The sequence below is a fragment of the Diadema antillarum genome, unplaced genomic scaffold (genome assembly GCF_040938485.1).
Source record: "Diadema antillarum isolate AM-2024a unplaced genomic scaffold, OU_Dant_1.0 seq00001512_RagTag, whole genome shotgun sequence".
In the NCBI taxonomy this organism is placed as follows: Eukaryota; Metazoa; Echinodermata; class Echinoidea; order Diadematoida; family Diadematidae; genus Diadema; species Diadema antillarum.
Window position 1 is genome coordinate 173817 of NW_027272246.1, and position 13548 is coordinate 187364.

The following is a 13548-nucleotide window of genomic DNA, read 5'->3' on the forward strand; positions in this document are numbered from 1 at the left end:
ACATTAACGAACTAAAAAAGAAAGAAAAAAAAAAAACATCACTGCAGGGACCAGCACTACAGAGAAATTTGAAAAAAAAAAAAAAAAACATCTGACAAGCTCCTACAGTATGTGTGTGCAGAATTCAAATGTGCATCTAACTGCGTGGGTAGAAAATTGTAGGTTTTGAAAAGAGCTCGAAAAAGAACTCAAATTTCATATGCGAACACATTTGGTTAGTACAGGTATGTTAAATACCATTACATTAGAAAGTGGATACTTGCCATCTAGATGCAAACTGGCATTAAATAATTGTCCAACCTGTTTCTCTCCCACCACAGATGTATCATCCACAAAGAACCTCCTTGGTCGAGTAGCTGAGGCTGCAGTGCTTGGGACAGTCAGTCACATAACATTTGGGCTTAGCAGTGCTCTGTCACAAATACACAATGACCTCTGCAGCCACTCTGACAAGGCTGTGCAAGGCGTTCAAGAGTCTTGCCCTACTGGGCAGCACCCGGGGCCAAGCCAGCACCCTCTGCACCTCACATGCCAGTCTCCTCCCCTCCAGCTCTTCGCTATTACCCCAGAAATCCCTCCTGCAGAATTTGTCCGTCAGAGCCCTGTCGCTGAAGACTCCAAGCATTGTGGACAGACCATCGCACAGGGACCTGCACACCAGTCTTCCGCTAGAAAGATTTAGACCATGGAAGAACACTCCAGAGTACACCATCAGACCTCTCGGCAAGAAAAGGATTACCAACAGAAATCATACTGGTTTGTTACTCTTCAGCAGAGATTCTTTGTTCTTCACCACTCTATATGAACATAATTCTATTCCATTCTTAGTTTCTGTTGGGGGGGGGGGGGGTGGAAGTGGTCTTGCCCCTCCCCACTTTTTTTGTTTAATACATATTGTTTAATCACTTTAGACTTTGTTATGATGTGTGTTAGAATCAGGTTAATTATATACACCTCTTGGTAAGTACTTAATAGTAGCATGCTACAGGGATGCTAAGTTAAAAAAAATTTTATGAGTGAGATTTTCATGACTCGGCATCTCGGCACACGAATGTGTGCACGAGCGAGGGTGTGGGAGGGGTTTTTCCCCCCTGTGGCCTCCCATGGTAGGGAGCTTTTTCAATTTTTAGCTCTTAATGGTGCGATCAGGTACATACTTAAGTGACTATTTTTTACTTATTTTGAAAGACAAAAGGGAAATGTACCTTCAATTGCAACTACCACTTTAATCTTTTGAGCTATGCTCATTATTATAGGCCCAAGATGCAGACTTCACCCGATGCGTGAGAAAAATGGGTGCCATGCGTGAGATCGTGAGATGGCCCCTAAATGCTGGAGTCTCACGCAGAATGCGTGAGACTTGGTAGCTCTGCATGCTATTACTGAAATGGCAGTAATTGCTGCAGTGACTCATGTTGAGAATAATGTTGGAACTTATTGTGCATACAAAAATCTGTCAGGAAACTTCTAGAATTTCACAATCCTGGGAATTAAGTTAAGGATTCATCTTGCAATAAGTTTCTCATGAATTCCAACAATTAAGGGCATAACTTGCAATAATGATAATAATAATATTATGAATAATAAATGAGGATAGTGTGTGCATTACTTTTTAAGCGAAAAAGAGGCACTTTTGATGAAGTGAATTAGATCCACATAATTATACTGAGGCTTTCATTAATATTCCAACTGATTGGAACGCTGTCTCATTATGTTGCACACTGGACTTTGAAAAAGTAGGGGAGGGATGATCGTAAGCATGTGCAAAACAAGTGGGATAATCCGTAAGAGTGATAGATTTGAGGACATTTATACATGTATATATGTGTTTGCTGTAGCATACAATTGTACCAAGAATTGAGCTGCTTGATCTCATGATTGTCACGTCATTTGTCAATAGTTAACGTGAGGCAACTTTCTATGTTTGTCTTCTGTGCATAGTGAAAAAGTCCCCTGAGTAGTTCATGTTTCCATTCTATTTCTGCACTGTAGGAAGAATAACGGGTGGCAGGCGTGGCGGTGGGGCAAAACGACGCTACCCGCATGATCGACTTTCACCGTGTGGGCCCCACGGAGGGACCTCCGATGGAGGAGAAGGTTCTCAGCATCCTGTACGACCCAAATCGGACTGCTGACATAGCTCTGGTTGCTGGGGGCAACCGGAAGCGGTACATACTCGCCACGGCAAACATGGAGCCCGGAGATATCATCAAAACATCAGCTCACATTGGAAGAATGACTGGTGCGTCATAAATGTGCTTTGATATGTTTTTCTGTATGGGGTTCCTATCTGTAATGCATGTCGTACATCTCTTCTTTTCAACCATTTCAGAAAGAGAGATATGAATGGATGGATTGCCCGGCACAAATATGTAGAGATATGAATGAATTCAGTGCCAGACAGCAGCAGACAGACAAATGAAGAAAGAGAGACAGAGTGACAGACAGAGACAGTAAGAGATATATATACAGTATATATATATAGAGAGAGAGAGAGAGAGAAAAAAAAATATATATATATACATGCATGAACAAATGTCACTAGGGGAGACTGATAATCTTGAATGGCCTCTCTTACAAATGTGATAACATATTCGTGTCGAGCAGTGAAGCGAAGACATTTCTTCATACACCACTTGCATTAACGTAACTGTATAGTGGAGCTTGAAGTCTCTTTTTTTTCATTCAAATCAGAGCAATAAGGTTGATACATGTCAGAAAGTCTTGTTAAAGATGTAGAGATTCAGGTTTATTGTCAGACACTGCAGATGATATGGAATAATCTGATTTTTCTTTTGGATATGCAGTGAGCATTTTCCTGACTTTTTCGATGTCAAGTTCCAGATATGTGGTTTGATAAACATAACTTTACAATTGACTTGTCACTCTTTGCAAGTTTGAAATTGTTTTAAGGGATTTTTGGATGTTTCAGTCATTCCAAACCCGATTTTCATGAAATAAACGTTGAATTCCTCTTAAAATGTTATGCTCTGTACTATATCTTAAGTTTTCTTGGTATCTCGCAAAAAGTTAGAAGCCCAATTCTCATCCCCACCAATACTGTACCATCCTTTTAAGAAGTTAGCCAGAGCAGAGTGTGAGACTGAGATAGTAGAGCTACAATCACGACAGAAAAGGGAAAAAAGAAAACAGCAAAAAGGAATAATCTGTGATTTAAGAGCTTGTGTCTGTGGCATCTCTGAAACCCAATGAATGCATCCTTAACCCTTGCTATCATTTGATACAGTTGTCGCCAATGAGGGAGATGCGTATCCCCTGGGGGCGCTGGCCATCGGCTCCTTGGTCCACTGCGTCGAGCTCTTCCCAGGAAAGGGGGCCGAGAGAGTCCGCGCAGGCGGCACGTCGGCCCAGATCCTCCGCAAGGTTGGGGGCCAGGTGATCCTGCAACTGCCCTCAAAGCTGCAGATCAGCGTAAGCGAAAGGTGCATGGCCACAGTGGGCAGGGTGTCAGGGGACCAGCACAACAGGATGTTCATCGGTAAGAGTTTGCTCTCTTCAACCCTGTAGGGCACAGGGAGGATGCGTCCTCCAAGCAGTTATTATAATTTTCAGCAGATACTTGGTATAAAGAGATCTGATGAAATGAAATATATGTGGGGATATATGCACTTTTACATGTGCCCATTTCAGCTCATTTTGGATGCACATGTTATGGGTACTTTACAGTTTAAAAAAAAGAAAGAAAATTGTTAAAGAAATTACGGTGTTGACATGACTGGATTAAAACAGTATCTTTCTTGTGAGAATATTATGAATGTGTTGTGAGTATATTTCTCATGAGCACACATTACAACATGTGTGTCCACATGTCCCTGTTTGTGTCTCTTATATGTTTTGGCAACGTAGGATAATTCACACTACTAGCTGCTCAGATTATGAGTATGCATTAGGGGATTATTGCCAGAAACATAATGCCATTGTAAAATGGGAGCTCAAAAAAGTAGTGAGGTTGGGTGAACACAATACTTTTGTTCTCATCCGTATTATTTGGTCAGAGATGAATTAACAGTAAGTACCAAAAAGAAAGTTCATTATTCCCCAGATAATTATGGTTTTGCATTGCACACGTGTTGAGCTATTGTAAGAAAATACTGCCTACCTAATATAATACACACACGGTAATTGTCCCTATGAACTTTTTTAATGACCATTTTTCTTCTATATCTCATATGCATATAACCAATATTGAAAGGGAGTCTATCACACTTGTAGTTGGTCATTTGATTGACACGAGTTTGATGCTTCAGTTTGCATATGGTTATGCAATCCTGAATGTTTGCAAATAATGAAAGCTTGTGATGAACTTGTGAATACAGGGTATAAATGGTAAATATTATCTACAGGTGCTGACATCAAGAAGTCTCTGTACTGTTCAGCCCATAAAATCAAAATCATCTCCACTGCCTTCTTGACGAAGATTTAACCAAACTACAGTGGAGCTGAAAGATAATAAGTATTGAATTTTATTGAAGTGTATGATAGATGTTGATCGGAATAAGAATGCACAATGTCATTCTTATCAGATGGTAAGTAAAATCTCATGCCGTCAAACCCCCGTTTGAGGCGAGACCCCATCGCCAAACGAAGCTGATAGGGTGCTATACCCCCCTAACGATTCCTCGTTTGAGAGTTGGGAGTAGATGTACCTGCCCACTGCAAAATAACTTTCTACTCAGGCGTGGCAAACCTGGAGGCCAAGCCAGGGTTTAATGACTGCAACAGCTGTCATATTACGTAAGAGCATGGCGGTGACTGATGCTTAGATTAGTCCAGGGTCAAGAAACAGGTGTTTTATATCTTTGGTTTTTAACTCCTTGATTGCCAATATATACACTGGTATTGTCTACAGGGGTGTAGCTTCTTCAAACGAGAGATTTGCCTCATGTGGAATCTTAAACTCTGTGGGTGATGACATGCCACACTGATAGTAGTGGTAGCTTGGCAATGTCAGTACTGAGTAATTATCGTGTTTGCATCTGTTATTCTTCTTGGCAGGCAAGGCTGGGCGGAGCAGATGGTTTGGGCGTCGGCCCAGCAGTGGACTGTGGAAGAGGAAAGGAGGCTGGGCGGGGCGGAAGATCAAACCTCTCCCACCCATCAAAGTCTACATGGATCCCAACAAAAAAGGGACTCATATCAGTGTATGAAGCATCACAAATTACCCACATGTGAGGACTGAAAAGAGACTAGGTTTTCGGTATATGAAGCGCCACAGACCATTGGCGATCCAGGCGAGGGTGCACCGGGCGCCCCCCCCCCCTCCTTTTTTTTTTGTTGTTGTTAAAACAAAAGAAATTTAAAAAAAATTGTGAATTCCTGGATCTGCCCCTGCAGACTACCCACAAGTGAGGACTAAAAAGAGAATAGAGCAGACATCCCTTTTCCTAGGAGGACAGCCATCAGCTGCTGGTTAGCCTTTCCTCCAGACATGTTGGCTATTATTTGCTATCCTGTCTAAATTATGATGAGTAATATCAGTAGGCAAGACTGACAAAAATGCTGAGAATAGCAACCAAAAGCTGGGAGGTCTGAACTGATTGGTCCTGACAGCACGGAGTACCAGGTCACCACACCTTGGATGTTAAGAATGATACTTGCTTATGATGGATATGGATGCCGGTAATCAATCAATCTTGTCGGTAGCCACTAGCGTCTATGCTGTAAAGATGTTAATGGCTTTTCACAGCTATGATTTCCAGAGGGTTAATGTTTAACAGGCAAAAGATTCACCGTATGTTGAGTATACCATTTGTAATTGTCGTTTTACTCACATTTTCAAGGGGAAGCCTTTGGTTTCCAAACATGGAAATGAGGAGGCATAAAAGTAAGGGTTGGGCATTGTGCAAGATATTGTTCAAACGTTAACAGATGAAAGCGGTAGGAGTGGGGAAGATATTGCCACATCATTTCGGTTTGATTTTCATGACATCTTAATTTAAAGGGATCGTATAGTTTTTGGTTGAGACCTACACTGTAATTTCAGGTTACTAACATTTTTTGAGGAGATAACGAGAAACCTCTTATGAAATATGAAAGAGCATGTAATTCCATGAGGAATTCAACGTTTATTTGATGAAAATTGGTTTTGAAATGGCTGGGATATCCAAAACAGAGCGATTCTAGTAAAGTGTGGGACCCACACTTTATTACGATCACTTTGTTTTACTTTGTTTTTGGATGTTTCAGTCATTCCAAACCCGATTTTCATCAAATAAACTTTGAATTCTTCGTAACGTGGTATGCTCTGTACTATTTCGTAAGTGTATTCTTGATATCTCGCAAAAAGTTAAAAGCCCAATTCTCATCTCCACCAATACTGTACTATCCCTTTAATGTTTCACTGAACATCACGTGAAATTTGCTGCATTGGTACTTAATTTACATGAGATTAGTGTGTGCTCCTAATACCTCTGATCTTGGGTCAATCACTTTTGTAACATTTGCATCCTTCAACTCTAAACCTGACTGACCTAGATGACGCCTTGTGTTTTGTTTGGGGATATCAGATAAATTTGTCTGTGTTATTGCTGTTGGCATCCATCCATCTCGTGAGACAGTCTTATACACTGTGCGTAAGAACACCAGTTTATTTTTTGCTCGGACATCTCCTGCAATGACTAAACAGGCCAACTCTTGAATGGCAGTCTCTGCTACACTTGCTGCAAATGAAAGAAGCCGGCTGTGGAGATGTTGTGGGTATAGTAGGGGTGAAGAATCGGTAAGCAGACCAATAAATATACTTCAATCACAAAGTGATTTTGTTCAAGAAATGATGATATTTTACCTCTCTTTGCCCTTGTCTTGTATCCTGTGTGCAATCATTTTGACATGTAAGACCTTGTACCCAAGTTGAGCCTGTCACTGTACATTGTACTTCCTTTGTATTTTTTTCATGCTTAAAAAAAAAAGGAAGAAATAGTGAAGATATGGTGGTGGCAATGGAAAATGTAGGGTGACAACATCATTACCTTGTCTGATGTACATATGGATTCTTACTACTATCACTGTTTTGTAGCAACAGTTCATATTATTCGTGTAACTTTTTTTATGATGGTTTTGATGAAACTTCATCAAAGAATCTACCCTAGTATACAGTATTTAAGATTGACGTGGTAAGATGGTGACTGATTGAGAAATGTCTGTAAATGCATTTTGGTTGACACTGACATGAATACATGAACATACACATATACATTTATCGTATCATGATGCGATGACAGAGTACTTTTAAATGGAAACAAGAATGTAATGGCTTTTAGATTTCAGCTATGCATTCCAGAAGAAAATGGAGCACAATTGTACACATAACGTACAATATGGTCACGAGTTCGACAATACAGAATTATGCACAAGATGAAAGATGAGATGCTCAATTCTTTGGTGTGAAGACTTTTGCCCGCGAATCGATATGTTGTATGCGAGTACACTTTACGTCTGTGTGTTGTCTGTGTGCGTGAGTGTGTGTTTTTTCTTTTTTTTTTCATGCTCCTTGACATGTGTGGTCTGCTATTGCTAACCATTCTGAAAAACATACAGTTTAACCACCTGTAGTTACAATGATGGTTTGTTACTGAGCAGTTTTCAACCAGGAGAGAATTTTTGGCTGAGCCGATTTGATTGCCAAGTTCGGTCGGATAATTTGGGAACGTCCACGTAATTGATCATACGCATAGCCTCATCACTACATTCATTTACATGTGTGATTTGTGGCAAATTTGCCTTTCGATTGTATATCGGAAAGCAAATGAGGTTTGTTAATCCGAAAATGAAATGGGCTTCGGTAATTTGAATATTGAATAAGTACAAACGTATTTTGGGCTTTTGATGCATATATATTATATTATATATATGTAATAAATATATACATACCAAAGAAGTGAGCATATACACACACACACACACACACATATATATATATATATATATATATATACATATGTATTATAGGTGTGTGTGTGTGTGTAATATACATCATTTTGTTGTGTGCTTTTGTAGAGATGTGCACCCAGCATTTTCAAATTGATCGCATGGAATTGTAATTGTATATAGATATTCATATTTGTTGGAGATACTGAGTAAGTGTCATCGAACCTGAAATATATATATATATATATATATATATATATATATATATATATATATATATATATATATAAACTGAAAAATATGGCACTAACGTGGTTGAAAACTGAACAAATGAATAAAGTATAAAGTAATTCCGCGATTGTTCGTGGTCACGAAAGGGCAGTATTGACGTTTGGAATTAATAATTTGCATCCTTGGCAAACAAAAAACAAAAGTGCATCGGAAAAAGAAACGAAATTAAATAATCATTTTCAACAATTTCCCGTACAGCCTGCGAAAGATACTTCGATAGATTTAACCGCTTCAAAGAAGATTAAAAAGGGCAGAATGGCCTCATGTCGACATGCAACTGAGGTTCTCTTCACTAATGATGATGGAAAATTCCCAACCACTGATGTCGGAAAAAATGCATGAATGTTCGCTAAAATTTTTAATCGATCTCGTGATGTGATGAAAGAAAGCGAAACTGTAAGTGAATTGGAAAAGATGTGATCACAAAGGTTTGACTTCTGTTGAAAACGAACGTTGACCGGTTCTCTCTCCTTATGTCATATTATGTCGTCTCCTGTATGTCTCATATTCTCTGTTTGGTGTATCTCCTTACAAATCGATTAGAGAGTTTAGTTCGGGAGATTGTTTGTTTGTTGTTGTTTTTTTTTTCGTTCTACCTGCCTCTCCGTTTGCGTCACCTTCTTACATAGAATCGATAAAACGCCTTCATGTTTTTTTCACCAAGGATGTAGCTGCTTCTCTCTCCGTTAAATCTGCCGTCGTTATAACGATACCAATATTTTCAAGAAATCATATTTGAAAGAGATTAATAGTAATGAGAATCAAATTAAAAACGCCTTTTCCCCCTCTTGCATTTGCATGGTTTCCCTCAAGCTCATTTCCCCTCAACTGATATGCACGTTACTTTTGTACTGCATATAAAAAGAAAAGGCAAAAAGAAGAACAGACATATTTTAAGATGGAGTATTGATTTTTTTTTTTTTTACTTCTATCATTTAACCAAGTATTAATCTTTTAATGCTTTGGGCTGACGCTGTACTATGTATTGGTATAAAGTTTGCAAGAAGAGGTATCTTTGTATCTTTGTCAGACTTTATCCTGCAAACGTGTTTCAACAGAAACGCAAACGCACACACTTATAATTCACATATTTCATGTGGGTATACACGTATGCATACATTGATATCATCTATTTGCATTTCGAATTTAAAAAATGATAATAAAAGGCGACAGGCCACTACTTTATTAGGATCTCTTTGTTTCACCTTGTTTTTGGATATCTCAGCCATTTCAAAACCGATTTTCATCAAATAAAGTACTTGTGGTACCCCATGGAATTGCATGCTCTTTGACATCTCATAGAGTTGTTTTTGAATATCTTGCAAAACGTTAAAAGCTAAATCCTCACCTCAACCAGAACTGTACACACCCTTTAAGAACATTACATCAAACTACTGCCGATACATTATCATTCAAAACTGTTACTATGGAATATTGAGCTAAAATGATTTACATTGCAATGTTTTTGCTAAACCTGGATAGTAAAATCATCATAAGCAACAAAACAGCAGAACAGTTGATAACAGGCTGACAAAATGGTTTTATGGCTTACAACAGTTACTCTTTCAATTTATATTGTAAATACATCTAATGTTGACAAAGCATGCAGGTGTTGTATCTTTAGTTCCGTACAGTTGTATATATTTACACGACTGAGGATACAATACAATCGTATATGTTCATAGCCATAACATCATAATTAAGGCCCAACCAACATGACCAACTGTTCGTCGATTGTTCGATGGTTGTGATGGTTATTCTTATTGTAGTTATATCGTAATTTGATTTGGAACCTTTGTGTAAGTACATAATGTTCCTATAGTTATTTCATAGTTATATTCATGTTTATTTCCCTGAGAGAATTTACTCATTTCTTATGGCCTCCAAGAAACATATGGAAAGAGGTACACTGTATTTATAAATCTCACTCATCACGAAATGTAACAAAGCAGAAACAAATTTACCGCTTTTACGGGAAACCTGTTAAATTTCATCTCGTTTGCCTCCGTTCCCTCTCTCCCTCTCTCTCTCTCTCTCTCTCTCTCTCTCTCTCTTTCTCTCTCTCTCTTTCTTTCTCTCTCTTGAAACTGAGAATGCACTAATTTCAGCAAGACATAACGGTTCTCTGATGGCCTCCCATTGGCCACATTCAATGCGCATGCGCATGTGCATTTAAAGCACTTGATAACCTCACAGTTGGGCATTTTATAGCGTTACTTGCGCAGACATAGTTCTGCACAATCAAGTTTTTCGGGAAACTGTACACGGTACGACTTGATACCTGCAGGAATAAATAATTTGAACACAAGTCGTGAACAAGTGAGTATCATCATTTTCCGCCCAAAGTATATGATTCGGTGATGGCTTACCAAATGATTATCGTTATTATTATCATTATTATTATTGTTTGTATTATTATCTTATATAATATAATAATATACATGATATGCATACACAATTTTCGTATACAATATACTTCGAATCGAAAAGGATGATAAATTGGTCTGCGATATTGACCGTTACAACAGGTCAAATTTGCCAACCAAAATTACCAACGCTTGTGCTAGTACACTGTACATCCACTGCATACACTTACCATATAGGATTACTACTCTCTGTTGATATACACGAGTTTTATCAAACCAAATTTAAGCATTATTTCTGAATAAGTGCGTAATGACGGAATCGAAGCGATGCCGTTTCAAAAAGAACGTTGGAAATGTCAAAAGAGAAAGAATTATCAGCATGATTGTGCAGGGCAAATCATCTTTTCAAAGAAATCTTCAATCATCTCAATTTTGCCATGGAGAAATCAAACCCTTCTGGTAGATCTTTAGCGATTTAGTGGAAGACACATGACTTTTTATTGAAGTTATTTCATCCTTTCTTTAATGAAGGATTTGGTGTCAGGAGCTTTATTCAGCAACACTCTATATTTTGATATTTGTTTCCCCAGGACATAACAGACAATGGCATTGGTCGCGTTTTCTACGTTCACAAGTATTCAACTGGTAATGCTAATATCGTATTTGGAAAGAGCGGGGAGCAGTCAAACTATTTACAACGCCTCGAAATCAACCGGTGACGATATTGATAGTATATTTTGGAAAACCATCCAAACTGAGTCGTATGATGATACGATGTTTGAAGCAGTAGACGTTACAACGCGGAGCCCTGGAGGAAGCTTCGGGAGCAGACACCGTTGGACGACGCCAGTTGGAGGGCAATTGTCTTCAAAAGTGGTGTTTCAGAACTTTGTGGTGCCTCCCACTGACGGATTTTGGTCTGATATCAGCCCCATTCCCAACGTTAAGACGTTGCCTGGATGGTCCTGGCAAGCCGTAGTGTGGTCGTGGTGGTTGATTCTCCAGATGTTTACTGCCATACTGGGTATTGTGGGCAATTCCCTGGTGATCATCGTCCTTTTCATCAGAAGAGAGCTTAGTCGCCCCACAGACACGCTGGTTGGTGCTCTGGCTGCGGCGGATCTGCTTGCGTCCGTCTTTATGATACCACTCCCGCAAGCACTAACAGTCCCTACTTCATTTCTTGGACAGGTGTACTGCAAAGTTGTGCACTCCTCTATGTTTCTTTGGGTGTCATTTGAAGCCTCCACCTACACCCTAACGGCCATAGCTGTGGAAAGGTACATCGCTGTGGCTTATCCTTTCCAGTTTAAGAATTTAGTAACTCGGAAGCGGGTCACCATCGTAATTATAGCGAATTGGATCCTGGGGTTCATGATCACGTCTTACATATTCAAATCCGCAATGCTTGATAACTCCACAAATCACTGCGCTCCGGCGTTCCTTTCTAAAGACGTCCAAATGCTCATCGGAACAAATTTGTTCCTAATGAACTTTCTGTTACCCGCCTTGGTATCACTAACCATGCAGGCACTGACGGTACACGTCCTGTACCGACAATCCCTGGTATTCCGTAAAGTGGGCAATCGAGAAGACCGATCGAATCCGACGACTAGACATTTAGAAGCCAGGAAACGCGTCTTACAGATGCTATTTATTGTGATTCTCGTCTTCATTGTGTGTTGGGGTCCATCGCAGTGTTTTTATTTTGTCTTTAACCTAGGGTTGCTGCCAGACTCATACTTGTTTAGCCCCTTACAGAAGGCATTAGTTGTTCTTTCCTTTGGCAACTCCTGTGCAAACCCGATCATCTACACCATACGTTACCCAGAGTTCCGCTCGGCAATAGGAGAGCTGTTTTCTTCGAAGAAAGGAAAGACTAAGGCAGCATTATTCAGTGAGAGGACAGAGGGAACAATGGTAAAATCTGTTAATAGCATTCATGCCTAAGCGTTGATTATGTAATGTCGCGTAAAACTATGAATCTATATCTTAATTATATATGAAGAGTTTTATTGCAAAAAGAGCTAAGCACCATTTTTTAAACATTTCAAAGTAAGTCCATCATCAGATAGAGCAAGATTAAACCTTTCCAGTAATTCCTCACATGTGACATAGCAAGGAATATTTTAGAAGTTATGATTAACATATCCTGTATTCTGTTATTATTTTCAGCAGCTTAAATCACAAAAATGATATCTCAACTTATCAAGAATGGAGATCGTTTGCTATAAAACTCTTAATATATAGATTGTAGATATATGATATATATGAGGAATATCTTCTAGATGTGTTGTCACTTTATATTTACGATTTTTCCTTTTTCTTCTTCTTTTTTGGCAAGCGTCGTTTAAATGTAGTAACAATATTCTTCGTGCATTGCAAAGTAGTTAAGATTAGTTTCCATCGTTGTTGAAGAGGTTATTTCGTGCAAGATGGTGGTATCCGATTATTGTGCCGGGCACCTGCGATCAATAAATCCAATAAACATTTATTTTGGAGGTACTTTTGTATGCCCTCAAGATTGCATTCCAACACAAGATTCAAAAACCTTCCCCAGATAGGATGTATAAATTTTCTTCTCTTCTGTTGAGTCTATAGAGCTAAATTTGAGCAATGAACATAATTGAGTTCAGGCAACTTGCAAGATACGGAAATGTCGTGTAAGGTGGTGATATCCCTTTATTGTGTCCGCAACTATGATCAATAAATCTAATTAACATTCATTTTGGAGGTACTGTTTATACGATCAAGATTGCTTTCAAATATGAGACTCAAAACCTTCCCCAGAAGTGTTATACGACTTATCTTTCATGTGGAGGCTAGAGCTAAATTTGAGCAATGTAACTAATTGAGTTCAAACCACACACAAAGATAAGCATCATGCCAGATTTTACACCTGAAGGTTAGCAGCACAACATGTTAATACTCAGTATCCGTAACCCTACCCACAATATGTTATCGTGTTATCGTAGGCAATGCTGTTTTTATGACAATTTCATAA

General features: G+C 39.0%; 2 protein-coding genes across 2 annotated transcripts; both read left to right on the plus strand.

The window, feature by feature from the left end:
• Positions 1-428: 428 nt before the first annotated feature.
• LOC139710243 (large ribosomal subunit protein uL2m-like) lies at positions 429-5205 on the plus strand. Its single transcript, XM_071622174.1, is given in 5 exon segments — positions 429-756; positions 1993-2039; positions 2041-2242; positions 3248-3499; positions 5017-5205. Coding segments are annotated over 5 exon segments (981 nt in total). The 3' UTR covers positions 5169-5205.
• A 6113-nt stretch (positions 5206-11318) lies between these two features.
• Positions 11319-12494, plus strand: LOC139710244 (allatostatin-A receptor-like). The gene has a single exon (XM_071622175.1). The coding sequence runs from the start codon at positions 11319-11321 to the stop codon at positions 12492-12494; it is 1176 nt and encodes a 391-aa protein (XP_071478276.1).
• The last annotated feature ends 1054 nt before the right edge of the window (positions 12495-13548 follow it).